We start from the raw sequence: 22,008 nt of genomic DNA on the forward strand, positions 1-22,008 counted from the left end.
TGCTGGGTCTCAGCGCAGGGCCACCGCTGCAGGAGAGGAAGAGCAAGGCGCAACCTTGGCCTTGGCAGATCTGTGTCCCATGGGGAGCTCTTCTCTGGGGACTTCCAGAAATGACAGCATGTGTGCAAGCAGAATTGCAGAATTCTAAGGACACAGAAGGGGCACAGTAGAAAAACCCTGGGCTCCTGCTATCAACGGAACCTCTCTGTAGCCATAGATTGTGAAGGTCTGGTAATATGTGAGTTAAAATATATACTAATCCAGGCCGTTCGTTCAACAAGTTTTTATTGAGCACCTACTCTGTGTGCAGCACTGCACTAGGCGCCATGAAGAATACAAGAGAAGTGTAAGACACAGTATCTGCCCTCAAGGAGCTTACAAAACTAGAGGCAGAAATCAGATGTACATGTGACTCAGGCAGCATGTGATATATACAAAGAGTGCAACTACAGACAATGTAGTGGCTAAGAGACCCCCGAGATCCACAGCGGCTGGGAACAGTCTCTTAGGGCAGGGGAGGAGTTAAAACCGGCTAAGCGGGGGACAGGCAGAGTACCTGGAACGGGTAGGGGCGAAGGCTGCGAGGTAATCCGGCTGGAGCAGGAGCTTGGGCTACACGTGGGCACTAGCGGAGCCTGGACAGAGGCTGGGGGTTGGGGTGGGCCCGTGGGCAATGAGAATACGCTTTGATCCCCCTCTAGACGTGAGGGGTTGCTGGGGACCCCTGCTGCCCTCCTCTCCTCTCCCGGCACAACCCTGTCTTGCCCGCCCCGGCCCCTCTCCTAGGAAAACAGAACCTGGATGTTGAATAGAGCCAGTAACAGAAGTTTAATACCCTACTGGAGAAACTGATCACGGCTTCCAAGACAGGGGAAGGTGTGCTTGACTGAATATTCACCCTGGTGCTTTTATATGAACTGATCGAGAGCAGGATATTCTGGATTGTTTTAAAAACTCTCATGAGAACCAACCCACAGAGATAATTCATTAGTCACCGATCATGACTATTACCCCAAAGCCACATGTATCTAGATCCTTCCCCTCAGACCACAGATGGCTTCAGGGTCCCACCTCCTAATAATGGAAACCTCATATGCTCAGCCCTGGTCAGAGAATCACAGACGCCGCTCTGGACCTTGTGAGGAGACGCTTTCCACTCTCACTCCAGGCGGCTTAAATGGCCTGGAAAGCCTCAGTGGATTTTCATTCAGTTCCTTTCCAACATTTTCAAATATATTTAACTCTGAGTTGGGGTAGCAGTAGGCATGTTTAAAGCGCCAGGGGAGGCAAGCAGCAGAAGTGGATTTGGGCAAAGGAGAAGCCATGGGATTGGAGGGCAGTAAAATGGCCTTGGGTGTGATAGTCAACTGGTCTTTCCCAAGAACAACTGGCACAGGATGCCATACAGGGCAGGAAAGTGTTGCCTCACCTCTTACGCAACAAGGAGAGAGCAAAGCTGCGTCAAAGGCAGTGGGCAGGAGGGAGGGAGGAGCCCTTGCAGACTTCCGGGTCAGAAGTCAGCACGGGAACCCCAGGAGGCAGAAGAGCCCGAGGACAGGACGGAGGGAACAGCACTGAGTGAGGTCCCAAGGGGGCCACAGACACAGGGAGGGAGCAGCAGTGGACACGAGGTCCTTCCCCTCACCTGCTCCAGGTGCTCCGGCCAGGCACCTCCTCTCTGGTCACAGACCCAGGAATTCCAGAGAAGTGAAGCATCGGTGGGTATGGGGCCGGGAGTGGGAGTCGGGGTTCAGGGTCTCAGCAGGAGGCGTGTTCCCGGCCATTTGAGCCACAGGAAGGGGAGCAGGCGCCGGGTGAAGGTGGCAGTGAAGGTGTAGATGAGTTCTTGTGACTCTGCGTTGGTGAAAGTCACGGTGCCCCCTTCATAATCCAGAGCGATGCCTACTCTCCGGGGCCGCAGTGCCGGGAAGAGCTCGGCCTCAGGGCTGGTGTTGGCCCAGATGCCCGCGGAGGAGAGGCGCAGCGCCCACACGCCGTCCTCCGGCCGCAGGGAGAGGTCTCCCTTCCTCTTCACCGAGTCTCTGGCCACCCCCACCATGCAGCTTTCCAGAACTTCCTCCTCCTCCTCCTCCTCTTCTTCCTCTTCATCCCCCAACGATTCCTCGTCCTCATCCGTTTCCCAATCGTCGTATCCGTCCCCATAGCCGGCCTCCTCTTCCTCCTCCTCCTCTTCCCCCTCTTCCTCCTCGTCCCCCTCCTCTTCATCCTCGGACCAGCCCTCCCTCTCCACCTCCACCTCCCAGTAGACCTTGCCCCAGGTGAAGCCCTTACTGCCCAGCACCCCCGGCTCACAGTCAAACTGCTGGGGGTGCAGGTAGGCGCTCTGGTACAGGCCGCTGTAGGTCACGCACTTCCAGTCCTCTGACAGCTGCAGGTACCCACTAGCTGACTGTGGGTCTAGGGTGACGCTCACTATGGGGACAAAGGAAGAAGTAAGAGTGTCGCCAGCGGGCCAGGAGGGGACCCCCCCAGTCTCCACAGCAGGGCTGCCACGCTGCACAATCCAAGGGGTGCGCCCCACACCGGCATCAGCATGATCAGGCCTCGCAGGGGTATGCGGTGCGCGGCCTGACGGCAGGGCCACCGGCATCAGCATGATCAGGCCTCGCAGGGGTATGCGGTGCGCAGCCTGACGGCAGGGCCACAGGGAGCACCGCAGCAGAGCCTGGGGCAGAGAGCTGGCTCCCAACACAGGAGCCACGTGATAGGGCAGATGAGAAGGAACTCAGACGCAGGGAAAAGGACTGGTGGCAGGACCTCTGAGGACAGAATCACCGCACATGGGGCGGGAAGGGTCAGACTATCAAGTGGAGGCCTCTACTGCAGACCGGAGTAGCAGATTGGTCAGAAAATGCAAGGTAGGAGCTTCAGCAGTGCAGCTGGGAAATTCTCCCTGCTGCACAAGAGAAGGGGCTATCTGGGGGCCGAAAGATTCTGTGGGCCGAGTATTCTTTATTTGAGGCAAATCTAGAAACAACCCTTTGGATACTCACCTGTCTTATATTCTAAGTCTCTCAGCAGCTTCCCTGGGGAGAAAAAAAGGACAGCAATGACCCCCGAGCTCAGCAAACTTATGAACTGGTTTCTCCCCCAGACTATTAATGTTGTGACAAGGCTCTATCCCTGAGATCTCAAGAAGGAAAAAACAACCAGGAGACCTCAGAGGAATGAGGTCAGAGAATCAGACAGTAAGGAGCCAGGTACCCTCTTCTCTAAGCGGCACCCCAACTCCTGATTCCCACCCCAAGGTCCTCCCCAACCCCTACCTTGGAATTCTCTCAGACCCCGCTGCAGAGACAGAAGTTTATCTGAGAATTCTCCTGTCTTTTTTTTAACCACGCGAGCAATGGGTTTCCCAATCCAGAACTTCTTCCGTGGATACCTGAGAAGATGACAGACAAACCTGTTACTGAGCTCTTCTTACATTTCTCTCAATCCTCACAACAATTTATGAAGGGGAAGGGAAAGGTATGATTATCCCCAGGTAATGGAAAAACAGGGCCTCAAAGGTAACTAAGTGAACTGCCCAAGGCTGAGCCAGGACTTAAGACCACCAACAGACTCAACATCCAGAGCCCTTCTGTCTACCAAGGTATGTTCTCACACCATCCCATTCAGTCTCAGACAAGGACAGTGGGCCCAGGAGTGGGGCTTATACAGAGAGCTTGTCCCGGTGCAGAGCAAGTCTCCATGAGTTCTCAAGGACGTGTCCTTGCTTCCCAGGAGAGAAGACCATCAGGATGAACCACGGGATGCGGGTACCTCTGGCCTCGTATCGCACGCCATGAACTCAGATGGATCATGGTCAGGGCACAGGGGAGGAGGCACAGACACAGGGGAATGAGGTGCACCATGGAAAGGAAACTCTTTTACCTGTTTAAGAAGTCTCTGGTGTCCTGGAAGGGAAGAAAATACAAGCGTCGATGTGAATCAAAGACTTCATCCATATGTACCAACGCTATTAGAGACCAGGACGCAGCAACAAACAAAACAAATGCAGTTTTTCCTTATGCAGCCGACATTCTAGTGGCAGCAATGGAAAAAACAAAAAGAAAACAAAATAATCACAATGACAGAGCAGATGGGGGGAGAGGCAGAGGATGACAGGGCCAACTTCTCTTGAGAGGATGACACTTGTGCTGACAGTTGAAGGAGAAGGTACTGGCCAGGTGAAGAATGGGAGGAAAGCAAGGTGGGAAAGGGCTTGGCAAAGGGGACAGATGCCAATCATGCAGGGCAGAACAGGCATAGCAAGGAGTTCAAATTTTGTTCCACGTTCAGTAGAAAGCCAACCAAAGTGTTTCAAGTAGGTGAGTGATGTATGTGATCTGCTTTACGAGTGGCTGAAACTGCTAAGTATCTTCCAGATCCATTCTCCCCTCCTGCCTTTTAATAACAGAACCTGTGGAGTAATAGCTGGGCAGAGGTCTGGTCATGTGACTAAGCTCCAACCAATGCGAAGTGAAAGGAAGCAATGACTATAGTTTTGGAGTCAAGTCCTTAAAAAAAAAAAAAGAAATTCCACTCTACTTCCTTTTTCCCTAGGCTCAGTTTTGGATATGACGGTGAGCCCAACTTTGACTACACAGCTCAAGACAACATCTCTTGAGGTTACTGAAACAACCAGATGGAAGTAACCGGCTCTCTGGATGACCTCACGGACTGCTGTCCTGACAGCTCTAGATCCCTCATGTCCCAACTGTTACTGGGAGAGAAATAACTTGTTTGATATAGTAGCTGGCCAAAATCCTAAGTGATCACTTGGCCGTCCTGTATAGAATGGATTGAGGGAGCCAGAGCCAACACAGGGGGCAGTCTAGAGGCTGTTTTGTGGACCAGGCAAGAAGATACCGATGCTCTGACTAGGGCAGCACAGTGGAGCCAGGGAAGCAGCACTTCTAGGTATGTCTGAGACAGACCGGTGACAGATGATCAAGGACAGGCCACAGCTTACGCAGGAGGATGGTGCTACCTGAGTGACGGGACAGGGTGGAATGGGGAGGGGGTTATGAGATGCTGCTTATTTCCCTTTTGCGAGTCTAAAGCCTCCATAGTGCTCTATATTAATTTTTGCCTTCCTTTCACTCATCCCACAAATATTAAGTGCTTCAAAAGAGAGAGACATAAATGCCTAGCAGGGGGGAGCAGAGAGCAAAGAATCAACATAACAGATCCATTTTATGACGCTATTAAGCGATGAGTGCTATAGGAAGAAGGGAGTAGCGTGGAGGGAGACTGGGTCAGGGTGGGGGCAGAGTGACTTCTTTGAGACAGCGAGACTTGGGAAACAAATGGAATCACCAAATTGTGGCTGCTGAGGCCTCTTTCAGCAAGTCTCAGGAAGAACTTGGGGTTTTGCTCCAGGGGAGTCCATCCAAGAGGTCAGAGCTACACCCTGCCCCACACATGAAGCAACTGCCCAGAGACTGGCGGTGAGCTGCTGGCAAATCCTTCTACTCTGTCCCTCAAAACAAGTCCAAGCCAGCTTCAGAGGACGGGGTGACAAATCTTGAGGCAGTGTAGGCCAGCAACTCTGCTGGGATACGTAACATAAAAAGGCAAATAAACGGGCAGTAGGGAGGTGGGATTACGAAGCCAAGAGGGCAGATTTTGTGATACAGGAGTTGCTAGAACAGAGAGAGAATGAGGCCCATCTGAGGGCTGAAGGTTGTGAGCCGTCCAGAGAGGGTGGGACCCCGAGCACCAGTGCAGGAACCCTTCTCCTAAAGGACACAGAGCGGGAGACTGGGGAGTCCTGAGGCGACCTGCAGCCTCACACACGGGGCCTCCAAAGGGAAGCAACCTGCCCAGGGTTCCTGGAGGGCCTCTCACCCCCCAGACTCCTGGGGCTGTGGTGAAAGAGGCAGGCAGAGCAGAGAGGCTGGGGCAGGAATCACCGCAATCCCTAAGGTTCTCCGTGGGTGTGGATGGCGACCGACAGTGCAGCAGGCAGAGGTGCGACCTGACACCCAACCCTGCGCGGCCTGCCCAGGGCTGAACCAGGGGGCTCCATAATTCCCTCCAGAGCGGCTCTCCTCTCCCCTGGTTCCCTTTAACGTTTTCCTGATATTCTCAGTCCCGAGATCTTTCTTTTTCTATCACCTTTGTCAAAAGGCCTCTGTTTCTCTCTTTTTTTTTTTTGGCTGCATTACACGTCTTGTGGGATTTTTTTGCTCCCCGACCAGGGATCAAACCCGGGACCTAGGCAGTGAGAGTATCAAATACCAACCACTGGACCACCAGGGAATTCCCTGTTTTTATCTCTTGTCCTGCTGCTTCTCTTTCTCACCTGTATTTCTCTACCAGACTTTTGGATTAGCGCCTCTATCTTAGTGGGGCCTCATCTTTACTGTCCATTGACAGTCAAATAATCTCTGGAAGAATATTAATGACAGTTCAGGGGTTAGCTGTCCAGTTCCCCCGCAGCAAAAGCAAACCCAGACAAAACACAGACAAAACCCACAAGCACGAACATTTTCTGTACTGACTTTCGGAAGACACCCAGGGATGTCTCCCCCTTCCCTCCTCCTACCCGGCCCCAGGGATGTCTTCTGTCTGGGTGGTCTCAGAGGCACTGAAGGCTGAGCCTCTGCTGGCCCACAAAGCTCTTCTGGGCAGACTGGGGAGAGGCTTTCCTCCAGGCAGACGCAACTGAATCTCAAGCCCCACAGTACCCCAGCTGTGTCCCTCTGTTCCACAAGTGCACATCCACATGGTGGCGGCGGTGGTGGGGAAAGGAAGGATGCACACCCCTGAAGGGGAAGGAGAGAGGAAGGGGGGAGGGGAAGAGGCAGCAAGTGACCCAGTCAGGGTCTGAGAGAGAAATTTGAGGGAACAGAATAACATCTGGAGGAAAGGAAGGAACCAGAGAGACGTTCTGGACAAACTGAGAGAAAAGAAGAGCAAGAGGCCGGAGGCCTGTGAGTCAGGACACCCAAGCTGGAGCCCTGACTCGATTCCTGACCTGCCCCACGTTCTAGGACAAATTCTCCCTCTCTGGTCCTCAGGGACTTCATCAGTGGGGGCTGCACCAGAAGAGTTCTACGTCCCCGCCAGTCCCGAGGCATGAGTTGGAATCCATGATGATGGAGAGGCTGGCAGAGGCCGCCTGTGCCGGCACATGTACCTGGAGGACTCGCCACCTCTCCCCGGCGTCCCACTACCGACTTGCCCTGCCACTGGCCGCGGACAGCATTTCCCTAGAGGAGGTCCTGCGTGGTTCCCCTGCCGACAGACAGCCCAGCCACCCCACCACGCAGCTGGAGGAGCTCATCACATCGGCCTTCTCCTGGCCTGCAGGAGCAGAAAGCTCGAACGTGCTCCCTCCAAAGGCTGCTGAGCCCTGTTCAAGGCAGTGTGACTCCCCTGAGAGGCTCCGGGTGGAAGGAGCTATGGTGTCATTTCAACTTGGCAACCTGTTCTCCAATCCATGACCCTCCCCTTCTCAGCATCAAAGCTGCCATCTCTCTACCTTATTCTCTGAGGCTGATTCCACAGTCCCAGAGAAAACCTCTGCCTTCTCTGTCTTCCTTCCCCAGCTGCCCACTTCCTCCAGACCCTCTGGGTTCTTGACAGAAGCCGCTGTTCAGCCCTCCCTCAGCCACCCGGACCTCACAGGCTTCTTCATCTCCGGAACCATAAACAGCTTCCCCTGGACCAGTGTCTGCCAATGACTTGTTAGATGACAGGCTCTTGACGGTAGTGACGGGCATGGAGGATAGACATGAAAATACTAACAACCTTCCCTTCCATTTCTACAACACTTTTCAAAATTTTAAACTCGTTCACGTAGGAAATTTACTATTAGAAGTGACGCCATGCCAGTTATCTCCCTTGATGCTCATGCAATCATTGCAATAAGTCGTGGGGACAAGGATTATCATCCCCATGCTTCAGATGAGAAAATGAGGCCCCGAGAAGAAGTGACTCTCCAAGGCCCTGTGAGTGAGTGGCAGGGCCAAGACCTGCCGCCCTGGTCTCCTGGCTCCCTGCCCCGGGGAGGGCTCTCACCTGCATGAGCTCTGCAGCCGGCTGCTGCGCTTTGCCCTCCAGCTCAGAGATGACCAGCGCCAGCCGGGCAAGCTCCCCGACGCCCCTGGTCTTGTACTTCTCCCTGCCCTCTGTGAGCTCCTGCTCCAGCTTCGCCAGCTGGTCCAGCAGGTGCTGCTCCCGCTCCCTCAGGAACTGGTGGCCCTGCTCAAACTCAGCCACGATGCACTGCCTCTGGTCCTGGAGCTTCTTCTGCAGGGGTGGGAAGGGGGAGAAGCGGGTGACACCTCCGCCCCGGGGCGGAAGATCCCTCCAGGATCTGGTGTAGGGATGCACAGCCTGGCTCTTCGCCCCTCGCTGACCCCATTCACGAATTCTACAATGTTTGGGCTGCAAGAGGCTTTAGAGCTCTCCTGTGGCAAACTCCTTTCCTCAAAGAAGACACAGTAAGTCATCAGGTCAGCTCCCTCAGACACCATGGGACTGGAACCCTGGCTGCCTGCCATTATCTGTTCTAGGTAAACCAGTATGTTCTGGGGCCCTCTGAGGAACATTATGAGCCAAATGTTCATAATGCCTCCTGGACACCAATCGCCGTGTGCTGCCTCTTCCAGGAAGTTTTCCTTGATTAATTTTATCCAAGCCTGACCAATCCTCTCTTCAGCATCCTCCCCATCATGTGTAAAATATCTGTATGTACCCCATCCCTGCTACGTAGGACTATACCCTCCTCCTCTGTGAAACTGTGGAATGTCTATGTTTAGAGACCACGGCCTTTCCTGCTGCGTCCAGGCTGGGACCTGGTCGGCATCCTCGCACACTGAGTGCCTGGAGGATTGGGCCGTTTCCTGCTTCACTCTGTCCCTCTCCCAGGGCCTAACTGCTCACTGCCGGGACTGGCCCCAATGTCTCCCCACCCTCCAGTGCCCACTTCCCTAACAGACGTTCCCCCATAAAACTGGAATCTCTTATCTCTTATCAGTTTTTTCCCTCCTGATCCCATCTCTAATCAAGCACACAGTGTGCTGCCTCTGTTTCCTAACTACTGGCAGCCACAGGCACAGGACTCACTGGACACAGCGTCTCCAGAGCTGGTCAGGCCTTGCCCAACCCACCCCTCTCAGTTCTTATCCTGGAGCCAGCTCCCTCCTTCCAAACCCTCCGCTCCCCTCCGCTCAGGAACCACGTCTTTCTCCCTCTCTTTGAAAGGAAGAATGAAGCCAGGCCTTCCTCAGTTCCCTACACCCTGGCTCTGCCGAGCAGACTTGCCCTGCAGCCGAGGTAAATCACAGAAAGAGAAGGACCTTAGCTGACATCCAGGCAACCCACTCGCGTGTGAGATGAAGAAGCAGGCCAAAGCCACAGAACTCAGACTGGCAGGGCTTGGGCCAAAACCCAGCTCTCCCGGCTGCCAGTCCAGTCGGGGCTGCCTCTCCCAGGGAGCTGGCTGCCTCCCGGCTGTGTCTCTAACAAGCTCAGGAGCTCCTGCTCCTCACGGCCAAATGCCTGCCTCAGGGCTCTCCCTCGACAGCCTCACTTACCAGCGCAGCCAGGATATCAGCTTCTCCCTTGGCCTGAAAGCCCTGAATTTTGTCTCTGTCTCTCCTTAGGGTACTCAGGTGGTTCAGGATTTTTTCCTGTAGAAAGACAAGCAGTGGGGATGCTCTGGGCTGAGGCAGGAGGGTGGACTCGGGCCGAGTCCTCAGCCAGCGAGAAGCCTTCCGAGGGGTCTGCGCCAGGCCTCGCCTCCGGGTGGGTGCCGAGCAGAGCATCCCTCCCTGCGGGGGTGAGGAGGGCTTACCCTGTGGGGCTGGGCCGCCTTCTCCACGAGGATGGCTGAGTGCGGCCTGTGCTCCCGGGACTCCCGGCACATGACGCACAGCAGCTTGCCGTCGTCCTCGCAGTAGTAGTGCAGCTTCTCCTGGTGCCGCTCGCACAGCCTCGTGTCCTGCTGTTCCCGGGCTGCTTCCCCCAGCTGCCGGCCCTTGTCCACCTTCAGCCGCTCGATGTTTTCCACCAGGCTGGCCAGCTGCCACACAGGCCTGATATTTTCCTTCTTAAAAGGCTTCTTACACAGGGGGCAGACGGAGCGGCCCCCTGAGACCGGGCGGACGTCAGTGGTACAGCTGCGGCAGAAGACGTGGCCACAGTCAATGGTCACCGGGTCCCGCAGGTAATCAAGGCAGATGGAGCAGGTCACCTCCTCTTCCAGGCTCCGCAGTGGTGCCGACGCGGCCATGGTGTCCTGAGCTCAGAGGGGTCCCTGTTCACTGGCGGGGACTTTTCCTCCTTGGAGACCAGACACGGAGTCAAGAGCAGGCACAGCAGAGGGGCAGAAGCGGCAGCCTTGCACAAAGCTGCCAGCCCCAGCGACCAATCAGTCATTCGACAGACACTTAGCAGCTCCTACGAGGCTCACACAGAATCAGAGCCAAAGGACCTTACAGAGCCTCAAGTCCAATGCCCTCATTTTACAGATGAGGAAACTGAGGCCCAGAGAGGGTAGACTGGTAGAAGGAAGAGCAGGGCTGCCACTAGCCCATGCCATGATGCTGGGAAAGCACTCCTACCACAAGACCCTTTCCTTCCATGTCTTGGGAAATTGCTCTAATACACCAGTTATCATAGAACAAGACACCAGATAACTACCTTCTGGAAAACTGTCATAATATACAAATCTACAATGTCTATTACGTGCACGGTGCTGCCTCACTTGTGCAGTGCATGGGCTGCACAACTGTTCATGAGGGGCCCTGACAGAGTCAAGAGACTCCTTTGTTTGCTCTCTAGATTTCAGGTTTCAAGGACTAAGCGCAGTGAGGTCAAGAGTCTGAGTTCTGGTGTCCTCCTTCATAGGTGTTTCCTTGGGCTGTGCTGAGGTTTTGGCTTGGTTCACTCCCCCCAGAAAGCTGGTCTCTCCCTAGGCTCAGACTGCTGGCAGAGCACGGCCTGGCCACACTGGACTTGTTCTCAGTTGTGCCCCTCTGTGCAGCTGGCCTGGCAGCTCCACTGCTAACAAGCGTGACTAAAACCAATGTGGGAGGAATCCTTAGGTGGCTTGTGACTGTGATGTGCGGATGTGGGCTTGGCCCTCAGAGGGAGCACAGAAGCTGAGCACAGAGAGGACTTTAGCCCTGTTTACTTTTGCAGTCCTGGCCACTTCCTGCTTGAGGTTAGGAGCCTCAGCACACCTAATCCAACAGCTGCCTCCTGCCCCGACGCTGAGTGACAAGAGAGAACTCATTTAAGTACTCTGAGCCTCAGTTTATCCATCCATAAAATAGGGAGAGTGATACTTACCTTCAAGGGTTTCTAAATGGGTTGAGTAAAAGAATTACATTGAAAGTACTAAGCATAAGCGCAGTATAGAGGGGAATCTAGGAGAGAACCCAGAACCCTCGGTTCCCAAATCCAGTGAGTGTTCTCAGTACAAGGAGAGCAAGAGTGTAAATTTAAAGTGGCAGCAAGAGAGGAAGTGAGGATGAACCGCCAGAGTGACACGTGGGCTCCAGAGTTAAAGCGAATGAGAGACTTGTGGGGCAAACTGCAGAATCTGCTCTGCCACAGACCCACGGAAGGACCCACAGAAGGACCCATGGAACGACCCACGAGAGTCAATGAGCATTCGCTGGGAACACAGCCAGGAGACAGGGCGCGCAGATAACTGCGAGGCTGGAATGAAGCCCTTGGAACCACAGGCAAATCAATCTGATTACTGATTATGTACATGAAAGTCCATTACAACAGAGTTCAGTGGCCTTCGAGTTCTTTCACTATAGTGACACGAATGAGCTAGAAATAAAGCCCCAAAGAGAAAACAACACAGGAATACAAAATCTACTTCCTGAGGATCTACCGCTGCAGTATATAAACAGTGCTTTATAAAGTGAAAGTACCGTACAAATGTAAGGGATTATTTTACTCTTGACAATGAGCTCCAACCAGAAGCTCCAATGGATTTAGAGATGTGTGACTTTAAGAGATGTAACAAGTGTGGAAAAGACATGTACCTACAAAGCTCAAATGAAACAACTAAGGAACTTAACAGGTAAATGAAGTAACAGTTTTAAGAATGTTAATAAGGGTAGTAAAAATCCTAGGAATTGCCTGGTCCAACTCCCTGGTTTGTCTGTTGAGGAAGCGAGCCTGACCCAGCACTCTGAGGTGTAACACAGCGTTGGGACAGAGGAAAGGGCCCTAGTGTAGTGATTCCTGTGGGCGCTGGGACCCTTTACCAAGTCACTTTGCTGAGGGGCTTGACGCTCAAAGGCTGAGTGTTTACCTTTGGGGCTGGGAATTTAATTCTGCTGCCAATGACTGGATGAATAAAAGGACTACGAAGAGCTCAGCTACAGCTTCCCATCCACACAAAACCAGACACAATCAGGCACCCTCTTCCCTTGGAGCAGGAGTTCTTAACCCAGCCTCCATGCTGGACTTTGACAGATCTTTAAACGCTCGACACTGTATGAAAATGGTCGCTAATGTACCAGACGAAAAACCCGTCCAGGCATTATAGAAGAATGCTGGTGAATGAGTGTAGGAGGGATAAAGAACTAGAAAAACACCATCTTGCAAGCCCCATCATATAAGACTAGGATCATTATCCGATGCTAAAACCGTGAGGGGAAAGATACTGGGGGCAGGACCGTCCCATTGGTGCTAAAGCACCACGCAGCAGCTTACTCTCTAAGGCACCTTGATAAGGAAGCGATCCGGTGATGGCCTCAGTCAGTGACCAAATCCAGCATCACTAACAGAGGGACAGACTGGCATGTTTCCCAGTGGGACGCCATATGAATTGCACAACGTCACCTGTGAAGTAGTCTTGCCAAAAACGTTTGATGTAAATGAATCCAATCACGTCTTTTGACCTCACTTCCAGTTTATAGAAAGTATGAGGGACAGAGGAATGAGCTAAACCACACCATCAGGAAACAATCAGATAAATGCAGAATACGAGACATTCCACAAGACAACTGGTCTGGCCTTTTACAAAGTCAAAGTTATGAAAAATAAAACAGGATTGTTCTTGATTTAAAAAGGCTAAAGAGGAATAACAATCAAATGCAAATACTGTGATTGGATCCTGGTTTTTTTTAAAAAGCTATTAAAAACAGTGCAGGGACAATTAGAAGAAATTTGACAAAAGACTAGGTATTGGAGCATATTAAGAAATTATTATTGATTTTTTGATGGCATTTATTTAAGTTATGTATGAGAATGCCCATATTTTTAGTCAATGCATGCTGCAGTACTTAGGTATGACTACAACTTCCAAATAGTTCCACAAAACAAAATGAAAAGTCGGAAAAATTTTCTGAGGAGAGCGGTTAAAGTTTTCCATCCTTCTTAAAAACATCTGTACAAGAGTCTGTAACTACCAAAGATGCTGAAAATCACTAATAGAGATATGATCATACTCAACACCTGTAGAAGCTCAGTACATAGGTGCTGAACAAACGAATGGATTCAGAGGAACCGAAAGCGATGCTAAATGCATATGCATTTGTTGGAGAGGCCTGCTGAAACTAACAAATGAAACAGTACATTTCTAAGTTCAATCCCATCGCTTGGTTACATAGGCTCCATCTTGAATGTATAACAAATATTGACGATGGCTTACTCTGGCATTGCTGACTATGTATAAGACTCGAGGTGTGTATCTGTGGGTTGAAACCAGGTTCAAGTGAGGGCTCTAACCCAATAGCCCAGTGATTGACAACTTCTTGATGACAGCATTTCTACAAGACCTACCTTACCAGCCATTTACACATCTTACATTATTTAATGCTCAGGATACTCTTCTGAGAAAACTGAAGCTCAGGGAGGGAAGCAACTTGCCCAAAAGCACGTGGCTGGGAAGCAGTGTCTGGTGCTGACGCCTCGACCAAACCCATTACACTCGCTTCTCCGCCCAGGCAAACTGTAAAACGGGGCCTAATACCCGCTCCTTTGTCCGGAAGCTCGGATGAGGTCATCGCAATGGAAGGGCTGTGTAAACTGGAGAGTGCTGACCAAAGCAAAGGGGCACATATTACTGCTGACACTGAGAGAAAGCACCCTCGCCTTAGATACGACAGGCAGCGGGGTTCCTGTATGAGATGCGGGCCGACCTGGGCTCACACCCTACAGCCAACCTTCTCGAGCCAACGCAAAACTGACCATCTCCAAAACCCCTCCCCAGCTTACCACGCGCCCCTGTGATTCTGCCCTTTCTATCACTTGTGCCTTTAGCATATTCTGATGATCTCAACGGGTTTTCACAATAAGGGGTAAAACTATCAGTCGCCTCTCCATTCCTGGCTCTCGGGTAGACAGAAACCACAGAAAGCCAGAGGCAGAAAAAGTCTTCGCGACGACATGGTCCACCCTACTCCCTTTACCCAAACGAGAATTCGGAAACCTAAGGAAGTCATTTTATGAATTACCTTCTACCAGAGGCCACTCACCCCGCTCTGGGGTGGAGAGGTCTTCTGTCCTTTCAATAAACCAGAAGCTGGTTTCAAGTCCTCAGAACCAGACAGAACCGGAGACACTCCCGAACTTTCTGAGTTCCCGTTGCCCCACAATCCACCTGTCCCCTACAGCTCTCCAGATCTCATAAACACCGACTCCGCATATGTCAACTGGCTGGCAGAGGTGACACCATGTAATTTCTGGCACACATTTCAGGATGTGGATGCCGTGCACAAGTCCTGGTTGCAAAAACCACTGTGAGCTGTGAAAACTAGCTGAGGGACGCACCACTGTGACGGCCCACAGCTTACGAGGAAGGGACCGGCACTTACACTCCTCACCCACCCCTGCCCTGGCCCCGTTCCAGAGGGAAAGGCTCTAACTCCAGCCCCCTGCTTCTTAACAGCTGCCAACTTCTGCCCTAGCAGGTACTAAACCTTCCCTCAACTTTCCGTGGCTTCTGATGCCCCACACCTTCCTCCTTCCTTCCTGCTGCCTTGGGCTCCTCGATGCCACAGCAAGGGACCCTAGAAGACACGGAATCCCAGATGTGGACTCCAAGACCCACAGAGGTGAACAGAGGGCCCTGGATCTGCACCCTGGTCTCCAGGCTGCTCCTCAAGTCTGCGTGTGGGGCTCCAAATGAGTGCCCCTTCTTCCGTGTAATCCTAAAGCGCCTAGCCCAGGGCTCCGTGCCCTGCGGGAACCCCGCTTAAGGGCTCTTGGGGCTCCATAGTAAGCCTCATTTCTTAATCTGAAATAACCAAATGCTCCTAGAAGAAAACTTGTGTGAGACACCTAACCTCTAACAAAGTGGGAAAGGACAGAATTCAGGGCAAAAAGCAAGTTATCAGGATCTGGATACTAGAAGGAGTGGTCATGCCCCTGCTGACGACACCTGGACTCCCCAGATTTTACAAGCCTGGTTGTGGCTGTGGGCTGGGCACCAGGCAGTCTCAGGGGATGCCAGTTCGGTGGACAGTGCATTGCTGAGGTCACACGTGGGTTACTTTTCCCCCACAGGCTAAGCATCAGTGGTGCTCTGAGGCACAGTGCAGGCCAGCAAACCCCCAGGGCCAGGCCGAGACGTGCTCTGCACAGTGGAAATCCCCACAGGGCCCAGGGCGGGGCATGGAGGCAGTAGTCACAGGGAGGTGGATGGGACAAGGCTTTCGAGTGCTGCTGAGGCTTTTGAGTATCAGGGTATCAAAATTCATTCGACAGTTAATAGATATTTACTAAGTGCCAGGCACTGATACAACACAGAACAAAAATGGGAAAGTCCCTGCCCTCCCAGAGCTTACATCTAGTGACATAATCGAGTGATCCTCTGGAAGCTGCAATCAGAGCTAACTATGGGGATTATACAATCCTTAAGGCTTTCCCGATGTACTCAAACCTCTCTCCACTGCTTAGTGTTCCAGCCAACGCAGCCTTCCTTTAGTCCCTCAAACATACCCTGCCACGTGTTAAAACACAAGTTCACTCATGTAACCACCCTGGTTAATTCCTGGGCTCCAGGGATGAAGTCAAAACTCCTTCCCATGCTCTGTGAGGCCCCTGATAATCTACACCCAGGCCTTTTCACCCAAGCTCATTTCCTGCGATTCCCCACCTCAAACTTGACCCCACAGCCAAACCAAACCCCTCTCCAAGCCTCCAAAAGTGCCATGCTCTTTCCTGCCTGAAATCTTTGAAAATGCTGTTCCCTCTGCAAAGAACACCATTCCTTTCCTTCTTAGTAAACCTCTTTTCCAGCTTGAAGTCTCAGCTGAAAGCCACCTCCTCTTTCCTGACCTGTCACACTTAGTCCACATGCTCTCTCCCTTAAACAGCCCCCAACACCCCACATTGCACTGGATACTTCTATGCAATCATGAGTCCCAAGTTATTATAATTACTTGTTTCACACCAGCTTTTCCCACCACGTTGGACAGAGACCATGTCCACCTTATCCCCAGAACCTAGCACAGTGCCTGGCACAGAGGAAACAAGAAAAACTGGTTGAGGAAGTGAATAAAGCATAGGCACAGGGCATCTGACACCTACAAAATGCTTCCTAAGTGTCTGCTGAACAAGTGCAGGAAATCTCAGCCACTTGTCCTTCCCCTCCAGCAAGATAAGAAAGTACTAGAGAGGTGATTTCTTCAGATTCCCTGCAGCAGCAGGAACAGCAGGCTGCAATCACCAGCACAACCCCGTCATGGTATCCACAGTTTAGCTCCAGGAATGTACAGAAACCAGGAGAGAGGAAAAAGCTGTGTCCAGGGAAATGGTTATTGTGATTATAATGGTGATAATCTCTCCTTCCCTCTCCTTTAGTTTTACACTAGGTATGCGCCCATGAACAAGATAGTTTCTTTTTCCTGGTTTTGAGCATTTCAAGTGAACGGAATCATAGTGCATTTTTGGGGGGGTGGGGAGGGACGATCCACACGCCCGTGATTGTGGGCTGATCTTGTTCACTTTCATTGCTTTGTGACTATATAGTTCTACTTCTGATGTAGCCTGTTTTTTTTTCCTGCCACACCATGCGGCTTGCAGGATCTTGGCTCCCCGACCAGGGATCGAACCCCGGCCCTCAGCAGTGAGAGTGCCGAGTCCTAACCACTGGACTGCCAGGGAACTCCCTGATGTAGTCTACTGCTGATGGTCCCCTGAGTTGTGTCCAGTTTGGGGCAATTACAAACACTGCCCTGTGAACATTTCTGCTCACACGCCCTAGTACACACGGGCAAGCAGGATGCATCCTCCGCTTAACGAGATCAGGCCAAACTGTTTCCAAAGTGGCTGGACCACTGTGCGTCCCCACCAGCAGGCGGCCTCACCAACACCTGATATTTTCATCTTTTAAATTTCTGCCATGGTGACTATAGTTATAATACTGAATTGCATGTTTGAAAGTAGCTAGGAGAGTAGATTTTAAAAGCCCTTAACACAAAAAGAAAAAATTCTGTAACTATATACGGTGACAGATGTTAACAGGACTATTGTGATCACTTTGCAATACAAATATCAAGTCATTATGTTGTACACCTGAAACTAATATAATGTTATATGTCATTTATACCTCAATTAAAAAAATTAAATACATAATAGATGCTTCATACTCTTAAAAAAAAAATTACCAATCTGGTGAATGAGAAATAGAATCCCATTGTGTGTATGTATGTGTATGCGTGTTTAATGCTTTCAAAAAATAATAAAAAGAAACAGCATGAGAGAGGCCCAGTAACAGGCCAGGGAATCAGCCCTACAGCAGCAGATCAGACTGTCCCTTGATTCAACTCATAAGTGCTGTAAATGTTTATCTTTTGTGGCGAGGGGTCCAGCAGCTTCCATTCTTTCTTTCTCTGCTAACTTTACCCAGTTCCTTTCTGGGGATCAGGAGCTTAGGGTAGAGCTCTCCCCCAGCTCAAGGCAGAGCAAGAGAAAGAGTCATAAGCCCCCCTGACCACAGTGCTTGCTTCAGGGGTGAGAACATGACTCAACTGCAGCCTGTCACAAGGAGACTTAGTTGAGACATGGCAGGGCGAAAAGATTCTTGAGAACTTTTTCTCAAGAACTTGCAAGAAGTGAGGTCAAATGGTTTGGAGCTGCTAGAGCAGCTAGCCAGAGGGTCGGCCTGTTTGAGAAGAAGCCAACGCAGGTATGAAGTGAAAGAAACCAGCTCCTGATGGCACCTGGTGAAACCACATCAAGCTGTGCCTGAAGCTGGCCCACCCTTGAACTCTTCTGTCACAGGAGCCAATAAATGCACTTTCTGCCCAGCCAGCTTCGATTTGCCTATCATCTGACCAATATCTCCCCACCCCACCACCCTCACCCCAGCCAAATTTCTGCCAGATACAGCAGAGGAAGTTCCTGAAGTTTACCAGGCTGAAATATACAAAGAGCTTATGCAGAAAAATCAGCCTCTTTAGCTCCACAAAGCCTTGTAGATACCAGGTGGCAGTTCTGTTCTCTCTCTGGGCCCCACAGCTAGAATACAACCTGCCAGGACATAACAGATCTCCAGCCTGCTCTCAGCCACTGTGAGTGAGGAAACAGGCAGAATTTTCTTCCACCCCAGCTGTCATTCTAACCAAAGCCTAAAGTGAAGAGTCCTGGGTTAGGATGAAAACCCAGATTATCACCCAGCCTCAGCTATTCTGCTGTGCAGCTCAGGGCTAGATTCTTGGCCTTTCTGGGTCTCAATATCACCATGAAGTAAAGGGGGGGGGAGGTAACATCCAGGCGATTCACAGGACAAACTGAAACAAAGGTTTGGCAAGCATACCAGAATATGTACTGTGACCAAGAGCCACCAAAACAGAATAAATATAGATGATATCTTTGGGTCAGGTATCCCAGTTTTGTCGTGCCTTTTTATTTTTTTGGACAATCGGCTTTCAGGCAGGAAGAAGCCAGTTTATCAAATTTAGTTTCTTCAAGATCATAAATGGAGTCCAGTGAACTCAAAATCTATGGGTTAGTGAGATGGAGACAGTCTAATCATTCATTCCTCAGAGGAAGGAGGGCCCTAAGCCACCAGCTAGGGAGTTACTGCTTTCTATATCAAATTTGAGACACCAATGTCATTACAAGTCTGCATCTCTGAAATGTGATCAATGGCATGCCATAATCTAACTGGCAAAACATTTTTTCTATGTGGAAATAAAATAACTGATGACAGCTTAGATTTGGTGAAATGTAGCATATCTCATACAAGATGCTGCCAGGGTCCTCTAACACATGGAACTCATCCTGTCACCCTCCTGCTTCAAAACTCCTAACTGAGGTCAAAGCTGCACAGCAGGGCACACAGGCCCCCTATAATCTGCCCCCACTTACCCATCCAGCCCTGAATCCTAACGCTAGAGACACGGAACTGGAAAGATAGCCCCTTCTTTACCACCCCCACTCCCCACCCCTTGCTCTTGTACAGGAGCTTCTCAGGCCCAGCTCATCTTTGAAAGCCTGAATCAGATATGCGCCTTTATCTGAGCAGTCCTTCCTGTGCCCCTCCCACCACTGAGCTGAATGCATTCCCTCCCTCAGGAAGCTCCTGCAGATACTACCTTTCTATTATAGCACTATCACACCACTTTCCAATTGATATTTTTACCCATCTTTCTTCCAACCAGGATGTGAACCCAAGGGTCACGTGAAAGGTCATCATGAAAGGTCTCACCAATCTTTTCGTATCTCCAGTATCGGGCACAAAGTCTGTAAATGTTTGTGAGGCTAAATGTTATCCCATGATTCCAGAGCCCCATATATCTTCTTCATGCTCCCCCTCACCACACTCCCCTTTCCACTTTGCAATCTCGCTTCAGCAGGAGGCTCAAAGGGTTCCCCTCAGATTAGACATGCTTGGCCACAAACATTACCCAGATCTCCTCCCTCCACACACGCAGTTGGCGGGCAAAGGTCACTGCATTTCTACCAAGTTGGCAAGTTTTAATCCACCTTGAATGCCAGCCAAATTAAGCCTTTGTTTTCCAAAAGCAATTTCTTTCCATTCTCCATCTTTTTTCCCATTCTGATCCTGGGGGGTATAAGTCTGAAGTCACCCCAAGAAGCCTCAATTCCAACTACAGGCTCTTCGCTTGCAGTGTCTTCCGCAGCGGTCACCCAAGTCTGAGCCCAGTCTATCACTCCCTTTGGGGGGAAGTGACATCTAAGAAGTCACCTAAGAGGTTAGTTTCCTTACTGCTTAACAAGGTAAGAATAACGTCTTGTCAAGTTCGCCAGGCTGTCTGAACTTTAATCGAGGTCACATACGTGAAGGTGTTTTTAACAGCAAAAAACTCTATAAAAATACATGCTAGAAAAGAGCACTGGAGCCAACTTAAAAGAGCTCCCAATGGCTAAAGTTGCTACAAAATGAAGTAGTACTGAAGTATAACCCAAAGCATAAAATAAATATCCACGAGTCCACACGGATACAAATAAATGACTAAGTTAATAAATAACGCAAAAAAGACAAATCTCCCATGCAGAAGAACTGCAAATAAAATATGTAGGGAGTTGCCCTTAAGGAGGGAGGAGACTACTCCCACTCCTTAGGTGTGGGCTGCACATAGTTTGACTACTTTCCAAAGAGTACAGCATGGAAGGGAGGGGTGGGGAGCAGGGAGAGTAACTTTACAGTGGAGAAGCCTGACAAACACTATCTCAGCCAGGTAATCAAGATCAGCAACAACTTATAAAGCATGTTCCCTTGATGTGAAGTAACGAAAACAGCAATCTACCTCTCAATAACCCATAAGCCCAGACTCAGGAGAAAAACAAATTCCACCAGAGGGGCAGCCTATAATACACATGGGGGTATTCCTCAAAACTCTCCACATCATCAAAAGCAAAGTCTGAAAAACTGCCATGGCAAGGGGAGCAGAACGAGAACTGGAATCTGGTAACCTGGGTGAGATCATGAAACAGAAAAGGTATTTAGTTAAAAACTAAGGAAATCTGAACACATTACGTAAGTAGGCCAATAAAAACATATCAGTACAGGTTCATTAGCTGTAACAAATGCTTCACATCAATGGAAGGTGCTAATAAATGAATGGGGAAAACGTTTGGGGTATATGGAACTCTACCATCTTCACGATTTTTCTCTAAATCTAGAACTGTTCTAAAAAGTCCATTTTTAAAAAAAAGGGAATTGCAGTTTGAGGAACATACAAAATAAAGCCTATTTTTTAAAAAGCTGATTCTTTTCAACTTGGGGGGTGGGAGGTGGGGAGGTAACTTGGTGGGGTGGATTATGATTTTTTAGCTCAGACGTGGTCCCTGACACTGATACTTTGCTGTTTGCATGAACGAATATCATTCTCTGAAACCGCACACAAACCATCGTGGTGTCAAAATCTGGAATGTACTGGAAATATGGAAGTGTTTGCCTCTCATAAGCTCCACAAAGATAAATTTACACACTCTTCTAAGGCCATACAGGGTGAAAAGCAGCGGGGAAAATGCCGAGGTGCTAATGAACTGGAGGAGGGAGTGAATGCACAGGTCCAAGTATAGGTGGCTAAACCGGTTTATTCTGACCAATTAAAAAACAAACACAAGAACAAAAACAAAAAAACACCATGACTTTGGTCCTGAAGCCTGACTGGCACGCTACTCGGCTCCAAGCAACGAGACCGTCACCTGGGCCCCGCTTGCTTCTGGCTCTGGAGACAAGCATGGATGGGTGCCTGAGCTGGACACAGGAAAGCGAGGAAGACCCACGAGGAGGGAGCGAATGGAGGCCGAAGCAAGCGGGAGGATTAGGCCGGGAGGGAGGACGCCGCGAACTTCACCCTTTTCCCGAGCCCGCGCGGCGGCCCGGCCTCGTTCTGCTCGCGCGGCCGCGTGTGTGGCTGCTGCTTTGCTGCATTTCTCACCGGGCGCCCCCTACTCACCGGTCCCCAGCTCCGGGCCGCGAATCCCGGGCTGGGGTCGCTTCTCTCCCGCGGCGGTCAGTTCCGGGTCGCGCTCCTCCGCCCGCTAACCGCCGGGCTCTTCGGCGCCCTCCGCCGAGATTTCCCCGGGACCAGCGCCCGGATT

At 50.8% G+C, this 22,008-nt stretch overlaps 1 protein-coding gene across 4 annotated transcripts; it reads right to left on the bottom strand.

Moving 5' to 3' along the window:
• Nucleotides 1-268: 268 nt before the first annotated feature.
• On the bottom strand, nucleotides 269-21,949 carry TRIM26 (tripartite motif containing 26). Of its 4 annotated transcripts, none has more exons than XM_057699125.1 (8): nucleotides 21,864-21,949; nucleotides 9,812-10,299; nucleotides 9,552-9,647; nucleotides 8,032-8,262; nucleotides 3,895-3,917; nucleotides 3,288-3,403; nucleotides 3,015-3,047; nucleotides 269-2,433 (listed from the first exon to the last, which is right to left on the bottom strand). In XM_057699125.1, exons 2-8 carry the CDS (start codon nucleotides 10,247-10,249, stop codon nucleotides 1,751-1,753), a joined length of 1,620 nt encoding a protein of 539 aa, XP_057555108.1. In that variant the 5' UTR covers nucleotides 10,250-10,299; nucleotides 21,864-21,949; the 3' UTR covers nucleotides 269-1,750. The 4 variants fall into 4 exon arrangements, with proteins under 4 accessions (XP_057555108.1, XP_057555109.1, XP_057555110.1 ...); XM_057699126.1 differs by having other exon boundaries at nucleotides 21,846-21,923; XM_057699127.1 differs by lacking the exon at nucleotides 21,864-21,949 and adding an exon at nucleotides 21,762-21,801.
• Nucleotides 21,950-22,008: the final 59 nt, after the last annotated feature.

The sequence above is a fragment of the Hippopotamus amphibius genome, chromosome 11 (assembly GCF_030028045.1).
Source record: "Hippopotamus amphibius kiboko isolate mHipAmp2 chromosome 11, mHipAmp2.hap2, whole genome shotgun sequence".
In the NCBI taxonomy this organism is placed as follows: Eukaryota; Metazoa; Chordata; class Mammalia; order Artiodactyla; family Hippopotamidae; genus Hippopotamus; species Hippopotamus amphibius.

Coding starts and splice junctions, on each gene's coding strand:
- TRIM26 (XM_057699125.1), bottom strand. CDS start 10,249: ATGGCCGCGTCGGCACCACTGCGGAGCCTGGAAGAGGAGGTGACCTGC. Junction 8,263..9,551: donor CTGATATCCTGGCTGCGCTG/GTAAGTGAGGCT, acceptor CCACCCCTGCAG/AAGAAGCTCCAGGACCAGAG. Junction 3,404..3,894: donor ACCAGAGACTTCTTAAACAG/GTAAAAGAGTTT, acceptor TCATCTTCTCAG/GTATCCACGGAAGAAGTTCT.